The following is a 14,708-nucleotide window of genomic DNA, read 5'->3' as shown; positions in this document are numbered from 1 at the left end:
GCCTCATACTGGCCATTGCAAGAAATAGGTTGCTGACCAGAAATAAAGATGCACTGGTTTTTAAACCATATAGTAATAATAGCCACTCAGTATTGCCTCAAAACCCGAGATGAGTGGCATGTAGATTAGATAGATAGATAGATAGATAGATAGATAGATAGATAGATAGATAGATAGATAGGCAGGCAGGCAGGCAGGCAGGCAGGCAGGCAGGCAGGCAGGCAGGCAGGCAGGCAGGCAGGCAGGCAGGCAGGCAGGCAGGGCGATAGCGATAACACTTAGACTTATATACTGCTTCACAGTGCTTTATAGCTCTCTCTAAGTGGTTTACAAGATCAGCATATTCCCCCCAACAATCTGGGTCCTCATTTTACTGACCTCAGAAGTACGGAAGGCTGAGTCAACCTTGAGTCAGTCAGGATCGAACTCCTGGCTGTGGGCAGAGTTTGCTTGCAATACTGCACTCTTAACCACTGCGCCACCATATCTCCTAGTTCAGCGGTTCTCAACCTATAGGTCGCGACCCCATTTAGGGTCGATCGACCATTTTTCGGGGGTCGCCAAAGGCAGCAATCCGCCATTTTCTCCCCTCCGGGGGCGGGGCTGCGCATGCGCGCCACGCATGGGGCAGCGCCGCGCCTCCGGGGGGGCGCCGCGCATGCGCGCCGTGCATGGGGGCAGCAGCGCCGCGCATGCGCATAACGTTTGTGTGACGGGGGTCGCCGTCACACAAACGTTGAGAACCGCTGTCCTAGTTAGAAAGTTATAGAAGAGAGAGATGATAGATAGATAGATAGATAGATAGATAGATAGATAGATAGATAGATAGATAGATAGACAGATGAGAAATAGAGAGATATAGATAAATATAGATTGATGATGATAGATAAATAGATAGATACTGTAGATAGAAGACAGACAGACAGATATAGACAGACAGACATAAAATAATGAAGGCAAATACGTGTCCCAGGATAATGTTGCAGGATCCAGTCTGGGTCGGTCACTGGGACCAGAGGCTTCGTCTTCTGAGCTTTGGGACTCAAATGTGCTGTAGCCTGTTCTCTACCAGAATTCTGGTGAGAGAGAAGTAGTTCCCTCAGGATGTCTCCAGCACGAGTCCAAAAGCTCAGAAAACTAAACCTTTGGTCCCAGTGAGATTGGATCTTGCAAGATATAGAATAAAGCCAAAATATATATATATATATATCCTTCAGAATGTTGCACTGGGATGGGCAAAGAGATCCATGAATTGATGGGGAGGGTAGAACTGTTTTCCTGTTTGTTGGAAAACTTGTTTCTCCACACCTCTGCGGTTCATTTTCCTTCCTTCCTTCCTTCCTTCCTTCCTTCCTTCCTTCCTTCCTTCCTTCCTTCCTTCCTTCCTTCCTTCCTTCCTTCCTTCCTTCCTTCTTTCTTTCTTTCTTTCTTTCTTTCTTTCTTTCTTTCTTTCTTTCTTTCTTTCTTTCTTTCTTTCTTTCTTTCTTTCTCAACAGCCTCTACTCCCCTTTCCTCCTGGCCTGGGAGATTCAAACTTGTTTTAAAACCTAGAAACCCTCCTTCAGCAGAGGCTCCCTAGAATTGCATAAATGCAGTCTGGTTATTTTTCATTCTCCCTTCATGCTCTCTCTAGGCACAGAATGGCGCATATACAGGGTGGAACGGCTTTTGAACGGGGTTGGCTGGAATTGTTCACACATACACAGAACCGTCCCAAATAAATAATGCATGTCTGAACTGTAGGAAAGCTGCTGAGCAGGGGTATCCCCCCCTCCTGTCTCTGTGGCTCTTCCCTGCCTCTCTGCAAATTCCCCGACAAGCATCTTTACTTTTGGTTCCAGGCACCCCGGAGTTAAACCCAGCTGAGCGGAAGGATCTGGAGGCCAAGCTGAAGGAGCGGGAAGAATTCCTAATTCCCATTTACCATCAGGTAGCGGTGCAGTTTGCTGACTTGCACGACACGCCCGGCCGAATGCAGGAGAAGGGTGTCATTACCGTAAGTGTTAGGAATTTTTTCCTCACTAATGCTGTCAGAAGTGCTTTTGCAGACAGGGCTGGAGCTGCTGCTAAGAAAGTCCTTCCAACCCAGCGTTTTGAGGCGGGGGTGTGTATGTGTGATGGGGGTGGCAGAGGTAGTAAGGTCTCAGCTAGCCTGGATTATGCCGACAGCGTGGGGCGAATATTAAAAGTTTGTAAAAGCCGAGGGACGATGCTACATGTGGGGAAATTGTAGCTTTTTTTAAAAAAAAATTTTTTTAAAAAAAATATCTCAGTTAAGCTCCTGAAGGACATTCTCAATGAAGGAAGATACGTGCCTAGAGGCCAAGGGTGTCTTTTAAGGATTTTGTTATTTTATGCAATTAGCTCACAGGGTGTAATAAGTTGGTGGGTTTGTAGTCACTGTGAGTTGGGGGGCGGGACACGGAGGGAGGCTCAGCCAATCTCACTGTATACATGTTATACTTTGATAATAAAGGTTCATTCATTTTGATGTAATTTCATTAAATTTTACTTAAAAAGAAAATGCAAACTAATATAAAGTGAGGAAAAAAAGAAGAAAGAGAGAGCGAGAAGTACAAGAAAGAAAATAAAAGAGAGGGGAAAAACGTACAAAGAAGTAACTTCCAATCTATAGAACAGTTATAATTACAATTATAAATTTATCTCTTACCCCGTGGTTACAATATAGTTCTCTTTCTATAATCTAGTTTAACGAAGAGAAGGACAAGGGGGGACATGATAGCAGTATTCCAATATCTCAGGGGCTGCCATAAAGAAGAGGGAATTAAGCTATTTTCCAAAGCGTCTGAAGGCAGGACAAGAAGCAACGGTGGAAACTAATCAAGGAGAGAAGCAACCTAGAACTAAGGAGAAACTTCCTGACAGTGAGAACAATTAACCAGTGGAACAGCCTGCCTCCAGAAGCAGTAAATGCTCCAACACTGGAAGTTTTTAAGAAGAGACTGGACAGCCATTTGTCCGAAATGGTGTAGGGTTTCCTGCCCGAGCAGGGGGTTGGACTAGATGACCTCCAAGGTCCCTTCCAACTTTACTACTACTATCTATTCTGTCTAATCATCAAAACCGTAAATCACAAATTCATTTTTTTCTGTTTCACGCCAAAGTCCATAAGGACTTTCCATGCAGCAATAAACATATAAACAGACCATTCAAGGTTATAACAGACCCTCTCCACAAACAAGGCACTTATGACCTGGTTCCAAAATACTGACAGTGGTCCCTGCTGGACCACATTTTGGGCTCTCCACAACATGCCCCAGCTGTCACCGGACCATGATTCATGAACTCTTTACCAAAAGCCAGCATTTACTTCCATAGTGGACAGGGGGTTTGCTTAATGTCCGCTGAGTTCACTTAACAACCGCAGAAAAAGGTTGTAAAATGGGCTTGAGCACAGGAGTGACCCGCTTTACAACCGTCACAACTTTTAGCCGTAACAAGCAGGCTCCATTATGGTTGCAAATTAAGGACTACTTGTCTCTCAGGCTGCTGCAGACACAAAGACAGGTTTTTTTTCCCCTCCTGCCATTACTTTGCTGGATACCTAATTCCCACAGTATTTATGTCTAAGGATATTTACTCATGTAGTATACCGATATTACTATTATCCTTCTTCTTCTTCCTATTACCTTCTGTTATCTATCCAATATCTAGCCTTTATTGTTTATATGTACACTGAGAGCTTCTGCGCCGGAGATAAATTCTTTGTGTGTTGGCCAATAAAGAAATATTCTATTCTATTCTATTCTATTCTATTCTATTCTATTCTATTCTATTCTATTCTATTCTGTTCTGTTCTGTTCTGTTCTGTTCTATTCTAATTTCAATTAAGATTCTTTTCTATTCTATTATCCTATTCTATTCTATTCTATTCTATTCCATTCTATTACATTACATTACATTACATTACATTACATTACATTACATTAGTATTATCCTGAGTGGCATTGCCATTTATTTCTGGTTTCTGTTCCCAAGCCGTCTATAATTCCAAACATTTGATCTTGCCCATGTGTCATTTTCAAGTCTGGTCCTGCTTGCTTTTCTTTTAGAAAGAAAACACACAGAGAGGAGGAGGAGGGGGGGATTTATTTATTTATTTTGTATTATATTTATTTATTTACCAAATTTGTTTACTGCCCATCTCATTTCGTAGTTACTCTGGGCGGCTTACAGTGTTAAAAGCAATAAAAATGGTAAAAGATAAATATTTCTAAAAACAAGAAAAACATCCCGCCAGAGAGAGAGAGAGAGAGAGAGAGAGAGAGAGAGAGAGAGAGAGAGAGAGAGAGAGAGGACTGACCGGTTGGATCGCCTTGCAGTCCAGGGGACTCGCAGAAGTCTTCTCCAGCACCAGAGTTCAAAGGCCTCAATTCTTTGGCGCTCAGCCTTTCTTATGGTCCAACTTTCACAGCCATACATTGCAACTGGGAAAACCACGGCCTTGACTCTACGTACTTTTGTTGGCAGGGTGACATCTCTGCTTTTTAGTATGCTGTCTAGATTTGCCATAGCTTTCCTCCCCAAGAGCAAGCGTCTAGCCAAAAACAAAAAGAATACACATAAACCATTGTCATGTTGCATTCCCATATCAACTTGAGATAAAATTGCTCATGACCCAAACAGGGCTCACTAACCTGGTTACAAGGGAGTTAATCGCTCTCCTTCAGCTCTTTTCCCATTAAACCATTTTACATATGGAGAAGGGAGGAGACAGTCCGTCCTCGTACATACATGATTGCCCAAGCAACTTAAGAATTCTCATTTGTCAGAAAAATGCAGCATGTAATAATTTTTGCTCAAAAAAAAAAAAGAAAAGGAAAAAAAAAGCAATTTGGCCTGTGTGTACCCAGATTTATTTATCGATCTCAAATATTTACATTCGGCCTCTAGGGTCTCCAAGGTGGCTGGCGATAAGTGAAAATGAATACATGATAAACATCCCATTGTTTTGACGGGAGATTAGCTCTGTCTTGAAAAAGGGGCATCCATAATGTAGATTACAGCAAATCTCATCATGTTGGAGAGATAACAGAGGGAAGTGGGGGCTTCAAACCCCCTCCCCCAGCTCTTCATGCTATAAAACATCCTCTGATCTTTGTTTTCCTTTGTTTTAGTTACGGAGGTGGCACCTCTATCTTCACCTGCAAAATATTTTTCCAGCTCTGTTGTGGGTTGGGTGGGGACTTCTGGGCCTTAGGTTCTCCACCATCATTGTGAACTTCCTCTCTCTCTTCTCTTCTTCCCGCCCCTGTTTGCACCCAGGATGTGCTAGAATGGAGGACCTCCCGTTCGTTCTTCTACTGGAGAATACGACGTCTTCTTCTGGAGAACTTGGTCAAGAAAAAGATCCACGCTGCAAATCCTGAACTCACCGATGGCCAGATTCAGGCAATGCTGAGACGCTGGTTTGTAGAAGTTGAAGGCACAGTTAAGGTACAGCGCAATGCTAGTTTGTTTGTTCTTTTGTTTACTTTTTCTTCTTCTGCCTTGACTCTGTGTGTGTGTGTGTGTGTGTGTGTGTGTGTGTGTGTTTGTTCGTTTGTTTGATGTCACCTTCCTGGCTATAAAATGAAAGGAAAAAAAAAAAACCCGGCTAAAATCTTCAATTAACGTGGGATCTAGGAAAATCTGTGGAATTTTTTTGTTTGGAGGTATAATTGGCATACAAGATTTAAAAAATGATTAAGAAAATATAGGAAAACGTGATTTGATTGATTTCAACAGTCATGATGCCGCTAATTTATTCAGCTTCTGGAATTTGGGCTATTCATGTGCATAATTTTAGAGCCGAGGATGGTTGAATATATTCTCTTCCATTTAGATGGAAGAAGAAGAGTTTGATTTTAACACCAAAGTGATTTGGGGTGCTGGAGGTTGCTAGGAAGAAAACGGCGTAATTATAAGCAGGCCTTGTGCAGAAGGGGCTAGGAAGAGAAATTTACAGGGAAAAATAATGAAGCTTACTGTAATATATCCTGAGCTGTCCAGAGAACACAGGAAGGAAGCCTCCATGGAAAGATATTCATGTGCTTAGTGAGGGAATCTGGTTCTGTTTGATTTGGTTTTGGTCCTTTATATAGACAAATCCAGCTATTTCCATATCCTGTGCCAAAAAAACCTAGTTTTAATGCAATCAAGTGAGACTATACTGTATTGACAGTTTCAGAGCACAGTGTTCTTATTTCCACCTCCAGATTTGGAGAGGTCTCCTTAAAACTACAAATATAGAATAGAATAGAATAGAATAGAATAGAATAGAATAGAATAGAATAGAATAGAATAGAACAGAACAGAACAGAATAGAATAGAATAGAACAGAACAGAACAGAACAGAATAATGAAAGAATAGAATAGAATAATAAAAGAATAGAATAGAATAGAATAGAATAGAATAGAATAGAATAGAATAGAATAGAATAGCATAGAAAATATGGAATAGAATAGAATAAAATAGAAAATATGGAATAGAATAGAATAATGAAAGAATAGAATAGAATAGAATAGAATAGAATATATGGAATAGAATAGAATAGAATAGAATAGAAAATATGGAATAGAATAGAATAGTTTCCAGACATCTGGAAACTAGCCCTAATCAACAAACGAGTCCTAGCCACGAAAACTGACTCCGGACCCAGAACAACACAGTACGCCACCACCATTCACCCTCACCGGATGCAAACCCAAGCCCAAACCCATCCCTCAGACAAAATGCAACCACCATCCAGAAGCCAAACCACGATGACATCACCAGCTGCTGCACCTCCCTTCGACCACCACACAAAGCAAACGGACACACGCCATGAACACAGAGCTAGACCGCAAACTCGGAGCCAAACCAAAGCCCGGTATGGTACTTCATAGCCTTCAGCCCTGGACATCACTTCACAGAATTCAGGAGGCTATAACGCCAAAGCTCAGGATGTTACCACACAGCCAACCACCCAGGATGGTGCCACATAGAACTCAGGATATCACTACACTAGGTCTCAGGATGTCATCACACAACCCATTACCCAGGTCGTTACAACACAAAAGACTAATGGGCACACAGCCAGCACCTCAACTACTCAGGATGTTACGAAACAGCCAAACAATCCACAAACAATAGCTCCTACACAGCCAAGCAATCCACCTATAGCAACTAAGCCAGCACTGCACACACCCCCACCAATATATATAGAGAGACGGCAGCTCTGATCACACTTTGCTTGCACAAGCACGAAGCTGAAGACCCCAGCCTGAAGATGACGGGTGGGACCTTGTCAAAACATCGCCAAGATACTCTCAATCTTACATGGGAAAAGACCCAAATACACCAAGACCTGCATACCTATACCCGTGAAAATCTATGAAATATATTTATGTATGTATGTATGTATGTATTTATGTATGTATGTATGTATGTATATTTCTAAAGTTTGGATTGCTAGCAAAGAATTAAAGGAGAACTGGAATAGCTATTTCGAACTCTTTAGTTCTTATCAACCACATACCTTTTCTGAGATTCGAACCTGGGCTGTCTGCATGTTAAGCAGCTTTGTTAATTCTTTGCTAGCAATCCAAACTTTAGAAATATATACGATGTCGCAGTTGTGACTGACATGTCTGTGGATGGCTCTAGTTTGAGGTGATACAAGGCAAAAGATTTCTTTCTCCCATATTTGGGTCGACAGGGTGTATCAAATAGCACTTAAGATATATGTATGTATGTATGTATGTATATGTATATGTATTATGTGTGTGTATGTATACACACACACACAAGCCTGGCATCTAGTTAGCTAATACATTACACCAATCAAGGGGAGTTATCTTAAGCCACAATTAATCTGCTCCCTGGCATATGTTGATAGGGAAGCATCATGCTGTTTCTTAATTAAAGGCAAACGGATTAAAAATGATTAATAAGGGTATTAAATATTCATCTAAACTAAAGCTTTGGGAATCTTGGGCAAATCCTTGCTTTGCACAGGCCTACAAAGTGGCCGACATTCGGAGCCCAGGAGGGATGCCTTGGCTGGGAGATGGGACAGCCAGCTGCTTCATTGATCACTTATAAAACACCTGGATTTGTGCAAAGAAAAGAGCTTCTGCGAGACAGTCACCGAAACGTTAAAATAACACATGACCCAGTTGGCAGATTTTGGGGGGGGGGGATAATTAGCTTTGACTGCTCTGGATTTCATAAAGGAACCAGCTCTTTCTCTTCACCTTGCTAAATTTTATAAGAAAATAACTGGCAGGGCAAGGTGTCTGTTCATTCAAACAAATTATCCCTTTTAGGGGCACTTTTCATTTTTTTCTAGAAAGAATCCCAAAGCAGACATATTGGAAAGCGATGGGAGTTGAAATCCAAGCCCTGCCACCTTTTAAACCTGATGTTTTACCATATCGTTGCATTTTAATTTTTTTAAAGTATTAAGGCTTCCTTGCATTCTTGGCACCAAGAATGCTGTAGAATCCCCCAAAATATAGCATTCTGAGAAACGACATGCCCCGTCAATTCAGATTCAGCTATCCCATGTTTATTTCTATTATATATTATAGAAGATTAAAATATTTCTATTTTAATATTTCCAAAGGATCACATTTTCATGGTGCAAGAATTTCTGCAAAAGTCATCAGCGAACCATTAGCTCATTAAGTAACCAAATATAGTTAACGTAAAATACTGTATAATCTATATTATCTTTCAAATATTTAACAGAATAATAGAATAGCAGAGTTGGAAGGGCACTTGGAGGTCTTCTAGTCCAACCTCCTGCTCAGACAGGAAACCCTATACCATTTCAGACAAATGGTTGTCCAGTCTCTTCTTAAAAACCTCCAGTGTTGGAGCATTCACAGCTTCTGGAGGCAGGTTGTTCCACTGGTTAATTGTTCTCTCAGGAAATTCCTCCTTAGTTCTAGGTTGCTTCTCTCCTTGATGAGTTTCCATCCATTGCTTCTTGTCCTGCCTTCAGGGGGCCTTGGAGAATAGATTTACTTGCCCATCCCTCTCTACCCAGCTCCCTCTCAGTTATTTCGATTGAATAAATTCCATCCAACTAGAAAAGCAAGAGAGCATCTCCTAGTATGGTTTTCTACCCCGATCTTCCTGATATCTTTTTCCCACTCCTCCCAAAACAGTCTCATTATCATCTTTTAGTACAGTGATTCTCAACCTTTCTAATGCCGTGACCCCATAATACAGTTCCCCATGTTGTGGTGACCCCCAAGTGGTCACCACCAATAAGAGGGAGTAGGACAGCTAGGGAAAAGGGAAAAAAATGGCGGACAGCATGGTTTGGCGACCCCCGTGAAATGGTCATTTGACCCCAAATGGGGTCCCGACCCACAGGTTGAGAACCACTGCTTTAGTAGAAAAGCCGTACACAAAGAGGATGAACAGACAGCCAAAGATACACAACTAGCATGGTTGTTATTTATTCATTATTTATTTGTATATCAAACCTCTTAACTGCCCTTCTGCCTTGTGGAGTTACGAAGAAAATGGAAGGAGGAAGGCGTGCAGTTACAGTCCTCGACTTACAACAGTTCATTTAATGACCGTTCGAAGTTACAACCGTACTGAAAAAAGTAACTTGACCGTTTTTCACTGTTGCCGCATCATCCCCTTGATCAAATGATCAAAATTCAGGCACTTGGCAAATGGCTCATATTTATGACCGTTGCAGTGTCCGATGGGAGGTCACGTGATCCTCTTTTGCGACCTTCTGGCCAGCAAAGTCAATGGGAAGGCCAGATTCACTTAACAGCTAGGTTGCTGACTTAACAACTGCAGTGATTGTAGCAAGAAAGGTCGTAAAATGGGGCAAACTTCACTTAACAACCTGTCTTACTTAACAACAGAAATTTTGGGCTCAATTATGGTCGTACGTCGAGGACTGCCTGTGTTAGGTATACTCGCCGCCTTGAGTTGCTTGTAAAAACAATAGAGGCAGGATATAAGAGTCATCTCATGGTGAGATGGGTGGCAAACAAATTTAATAAATTTTAAAAATAGCAATAGTACATAGACTTATATACCGCTTTACAGTGCTTTACAACGGTTTACAGAGTCAGCATATTTGCCCCCCAACAATCTGGGTCCTCATTTTACCGACCTCGGAAGGATGGAAGGCTGAATCAACCTTGAGCCAGTCAGGATCAAACTCCTGGCAGTGGGCAGAGTCAGCCTGCAATACTGCATTCTAACCATTGCACCACCATGAGAAGGAAGGAAGGAAGGAAGGAAGGAAGGAAGGAAAAAAGGGAGGGAGAGAAAGAAGAAAAGGAAGGAAGCAATAGCAATAGCACTTAGACTTATGTATTGCTTCACAGCCCTCTCTAAGTGGTTTACAGAGCCAGCATCCTGTCCCCAACAATCTGGGTCCCCATTTTATATGTAAATTGGGATATATATAAGACAGCTTTTTGGGATCCAAATGCCACCTATAAAACATTTTATAAAAATTTTCTCTTAAATTTTGAGCCTGAGTAAATTTTACATTTCTAACCCAAATTACCTCCCATATATCCAATGAAATCGGTTCTTGAATATTTTGAGCCCATTTTATCGTACAATCTTTAACTAAATCAGAACTCTATCTCCTTTTTAAAAACTAAATTCAGATGAAAAAGTCAAATGCGGGAAGCCACGTAAAGCAGCTCGTCCCCTGCCTTGTAAACATGTCTGTGTTCCCCTTCCGGTTGCTGCTGAGAGGTTTACATCAATTTATTTCTCCCTTATCCAATGCCTTTGGCTGCCGCAGTGTGACCAGGCCGAAGGGTCAGCCTTAAAGGGGCAGCAGATGTTTCCAGCTGTGGAAAGCCACCCCTCCTCCTTCACGGGAGCCTTTTGACAACTGGCGGCTATTAAATCATGATGTGAAATTCATTGTCATTCTGACTTGGACTTCATTAGCAATATAACAGAGAAGGATAGTGCACCTTTAAATGATGAGCTTTGGTGTTTAATTACCCAAATAAAATGACATAAATATGAATGAGCGCTAATGGTGGTACTTGGTTTTTTTTTCCCCCCCTGGAAACCATTAACGATTCTTAAATGATTTGTAAAGAAAATGAAAGGCGAAGAGAAGCAGTGAGATGGCTATTAGGGTTCAAACACACTCCTGAATTATTACATAGTCAACTACCTAGCAAATACAGAGAACTAAATGATCTTGATCTTCCTACCTTCTGATTTCCCCCCCCCCTTTTCTAAATTTACCGCTAGAGTCATTTCACCCCACGGCACACGCGGCATTTTGATCTCTCTTCTGAAGTTCATTAATTCAGAAATGGGGATTGGATGGGGGGGGGATTGGTTTTGTTTTTAACTGGGTATGTGTAAGAAAGACAGAAGATTTCGGTTCTGCAGAAATTGCTAAGGTTGTTTTTGCTCCCGTTGGAGCAAATTGCTCATGAGGGCTAGTAGCACACATGCTGAAAGCAGGCCCACTCGCCTAAAACAGGCCCTGGGTCGGAATGGGTAGTGGATCCCTTGTGGGATGTTGTTGTTTTATCCGGGATGGTTTTCTCCAGATTCTTTTGATGATATTTTTTTTGTGCTTTTACAGTTGCACTTTCTAGGTCACTCAGAGTCCTAGCAGACTGGGGCAGCCTCCAAATCAGACAAATAGATGCATCTGAGGTTGGAAGCTACAACATTAGGAGATGGTTTTAAAAGATGATTAAAGCCAGCTATTGTTCAGCTTTCCTGTTGCTGCATAAACTATTCCTAGAAATTTGTATGGACAAAATGGAAGACTTCTACTGGGGACTTCTATCTCCTCCTCCTCCTCTTCCTGCTCCCTCCTCCTCCTCCTCCTCCTCCTCCTCCTCCTCCTCCTCCTCCTCCTCCCCCCCTCCTCCTCCTCCTTCTCCATTCACTGTTCTTCCACCCTCCAAAGCTGATGTACCTCTAGTTTAATAGAGGCAGACATAACACATAACAGTGTAGCTTCTGCATGCAACTACATTTGGATTGATTAGGCTAGTTTGTGGCCCCCCTTGGACACGAAAAGAGAATCAGAATTCTCTCCCAGAATTCAAGGTTGAGGAATACTGACCTCAGTGGTGGACCGAGCCAGGGATGTTACCTAGTAGAGCAGCGTAGCTTTGACAAACTCAACTGAGGATTTTCCAAGCGTTGGAGCGGAGTCTTGTCTGAAGACATAAGAGGGGGCTTTTTTATGAAGTTCAGCTTTGTCAAGACCACAGGTCCTCCAGACTCCACCCAGACCTCTTTGGGAGCTGAGGTTGAATTCTTGGCATGCCCATTGAGTCCTCTGCTCCCTAACTGCAGCCGTTGTCTAATTCAAACCTTCCTTTAAGCCGGTCAACAGCTCTAGTTGTTTTTTTGGGCAGGCCTACTTGTGGGACAACAACAAGGACCTGGTGGAGTGGCTGGAGAAACAGCTGGTGGAGGAAGAAGGGGTCCGCTCAGTGGTTGACGAGAACATCAAATACATTTCCAGGGACTACATACTCAAACAGATACGAAGGTAAGAGAGCAATGCTCAGGTGCTTCCTCCTCCATTATATTTATGACGGCCGTAGCGTCCCCGGGGATCGTGCGATCCCCTTTGGCGACCTTACGACAAGCGAAGTCGATGGAGGAAGCCAGATTCTCACTTAGCAATTTGTGGCAAGAAAAGTCATCAAGTGGGGCAAAAAGTCACTTAACTGTCTCACTTAGCAGCAGAAACTTTGGGCTCAATTGTGGTCCTAAGTCGAGGACTACCTGTATTTTGGACTTGCTGGCCACAAGAAACCTGCAGAGTTGATGCATTTGGAATAATAAATATGAAAGAGAACTCATATGGTTTCTCTTGTGTATCTCTACTTCCAGCATACACCTTTGGAAACTTTTGAACCCTCCTTGCTTTGCTACGAACTGTGCTAGACCTCAAGTTACAGCCATTCACTGAGTGATCGTTCTCAGTTGTAATGGCATTGAAAACAGTGACATAGAACTGGTCCCCACATTCATGACTCTTGCAATAGCCCCACGGTCATGTGATCAAAAGGCGGGTGCTTGGAAACCTGGCATGTCTTTATGACAGTGGTGGCATCCCACGGGAATCACCGTTTGCAGCCTTCCTTCCCAGCTGGATTCTGGCAGTCAAAGTCAATTGGAGAATCCATTTAACCACCATGGGATTCTCTTAACTGCAGTGATTTGCTTAACCACCATGAACCAAAAGATTGTAAAATTGGGTGCAGCTCATTTAGCAACCGCCTTGCTTAGCAATGCAAATTCTAGTCCCAATTGTCGTTGTAAGTCGAGGACCACCTGTACAGAGCCAGGCTCCCCAAACGGAACGGTCCACCCCTTCTGAGATCATTACTTCTCCTTTTCCTTTTCCTAGCTTGGTCCAGGCTAACCCAGAGATAGCCATGGATTCCATCGTCCACATGACCCAGCACATATCGCCCACCCAGCGGGCCGAGATCGTGCGCATCCTTTCCACCATGGACTCTCCCACCTCCACGTAAGAGGAGCCCCCCCCCTCCAACCTCCCGGTCGCGGTGGGCAAGAAGAGGCCGCTCTCCGCTCTCAACCTCACAACGTGGGCCTGCCGAGTGCTGCTAGAAAGTGACTTTCTAATTTTTGTTTTTAAAAACCAGACTTCAGTGGAAGACGCTGGGGGCATCCTTCTAGTCGCAAAAGACTCTCGGGACGCAGGCTCCCCCCCTTAAAGTAATTTATGGATGCCATGTAATCGTACCTATTTATTTAACCCAAAAAATTGACTGGACCAATATTGTAACTAATGGTTGTGTGTACAGCATTTATCCAGATTATGAACGGTACTGGTGTACCCTGAGGTCACGGAATTCACAGGGCGGGTGGGTGGGTGGGTGGTGGGTGAGATGAGGGGGCCGATGTTCACTGGGAGCCAGTTTGTCTGTTACTTAACATCCCCAAACCCAAGAACCCCCCCCCCCCAAGTTTGCCAACAGTTGTGGTAAACGAGGGCTGCTCGTCCTCTCCCGATTTTCCCTGGGGCCCTTTGGTTCATCAGCTAATCCTGCAGGAGAAAAATTCCCAGCCTCCTGCAGCAGCCTGGCCAGATCACCATTTCTGTACCTAAAGGGAGGCCCTCTGGCTTCATGTGGCTCATTCCAAACCCACCCACCCCTAATCTGGAAAGAATGCCTCCCTCCATCACAAGGCAGGGACAGGCCCTGTTTTCCTCTCTGAAAGGCTGTGCAACAACAACGCCTCTCCCCTCCCCTCCCTCAGCGGGGCTCCTTCCATACCTTTGCAAAGCAGCCCGTTGGTGCTTAAAAGGCAGCACATTTTCCGTGGGCATAACAGCCAGTCTTTGGGGGGGGGGGTGTTAAACAAATCTATCCAGCAGCACCCTGTTTCTCCAAGGCAAACTGGACCAAATCCAATGTGGAATGCCTCTCCCTTATTTTAAGGTCTCCATGCCTCTCTGCCCCACTGCTTGGCCAAATAGCACAGATTGAGCCAACAAGCTTTTGCTTGCTGACACACACACACACACACACACACACACACACACACACACACACACGTCCCACCCACCTGCTGATCTGCTCCTCGTGTTTTGCTCCAGGTAGGAAGCGTGCCTTCAACCTGGGCCTCTTCCCCAATGAAATGGCCTTAATTCAGTTTATAAAGTTAGCCAATGAAAGAAACACGAGCAGGAGAGCCTATGGCA

The 14,708-nt window shown here is 43.4% G+C and overlaps 1 protein-coding gene across 5 annotated transcripts in view; it reads left to right on the top strand.

Annotated features, from left to right (window-relative positions):
* Positions 1 to 13,791, top strand: part of ACACA (acetyl-CoA carboxylase alpha) — a 268,972-nt gene extending 255,181 nt beyond the window's left edge. For all 5 annotated transcript variants that reach the window (XM_039350417.1, XM_039350415.1, XM_039350416.1 and 2 more), the window contains 4 exons: positions 1,842 to 1,996; positions 5,287 to 5,457; positions 12,382 to 12,518; positions 13,386 to 13,791. In XM_039350417.1, coding sequence (XP_039206351.1) covers positions 1,842 to 1,996; positions 5,287 to 5,457; positions 12,382 to 12,518; positions 13,386 to 13,512 — 590 coding nt within the window. In that variant the 3' untranslated portion in view covers positions 13,513 to 13,791. The remainder of the gene's footprint in view (positions 1 to 1,841; positions 1,997 to 5,286; positions 5,458 to 12,381; positions 12,519 to 13,385) is intronic.
* The last annotated feature ends 917 nt before the right edge of the window (positions 13,792 to 14,708 follow it).

Source organism: Crotalus tigris, unplaced genomic scaffold, assembly GCF_016545835.1.
Source record: "Crotalus tigris isolate CLP2741 ecotype Arizona unplaced genomic scaffold, ASM1654583v1 scf7180000018330.590113, whole genome shotgun sequence".
Taxonomy (NCBI): Eukaryota; Metazoa; Chordata; class Lepidosauria; order Squamata; family Viperidae; genus Crotalus; species Crotalus tigris.
This window is presented reverse-complemented; position numbering and strand designations above follow the sequence as displayed.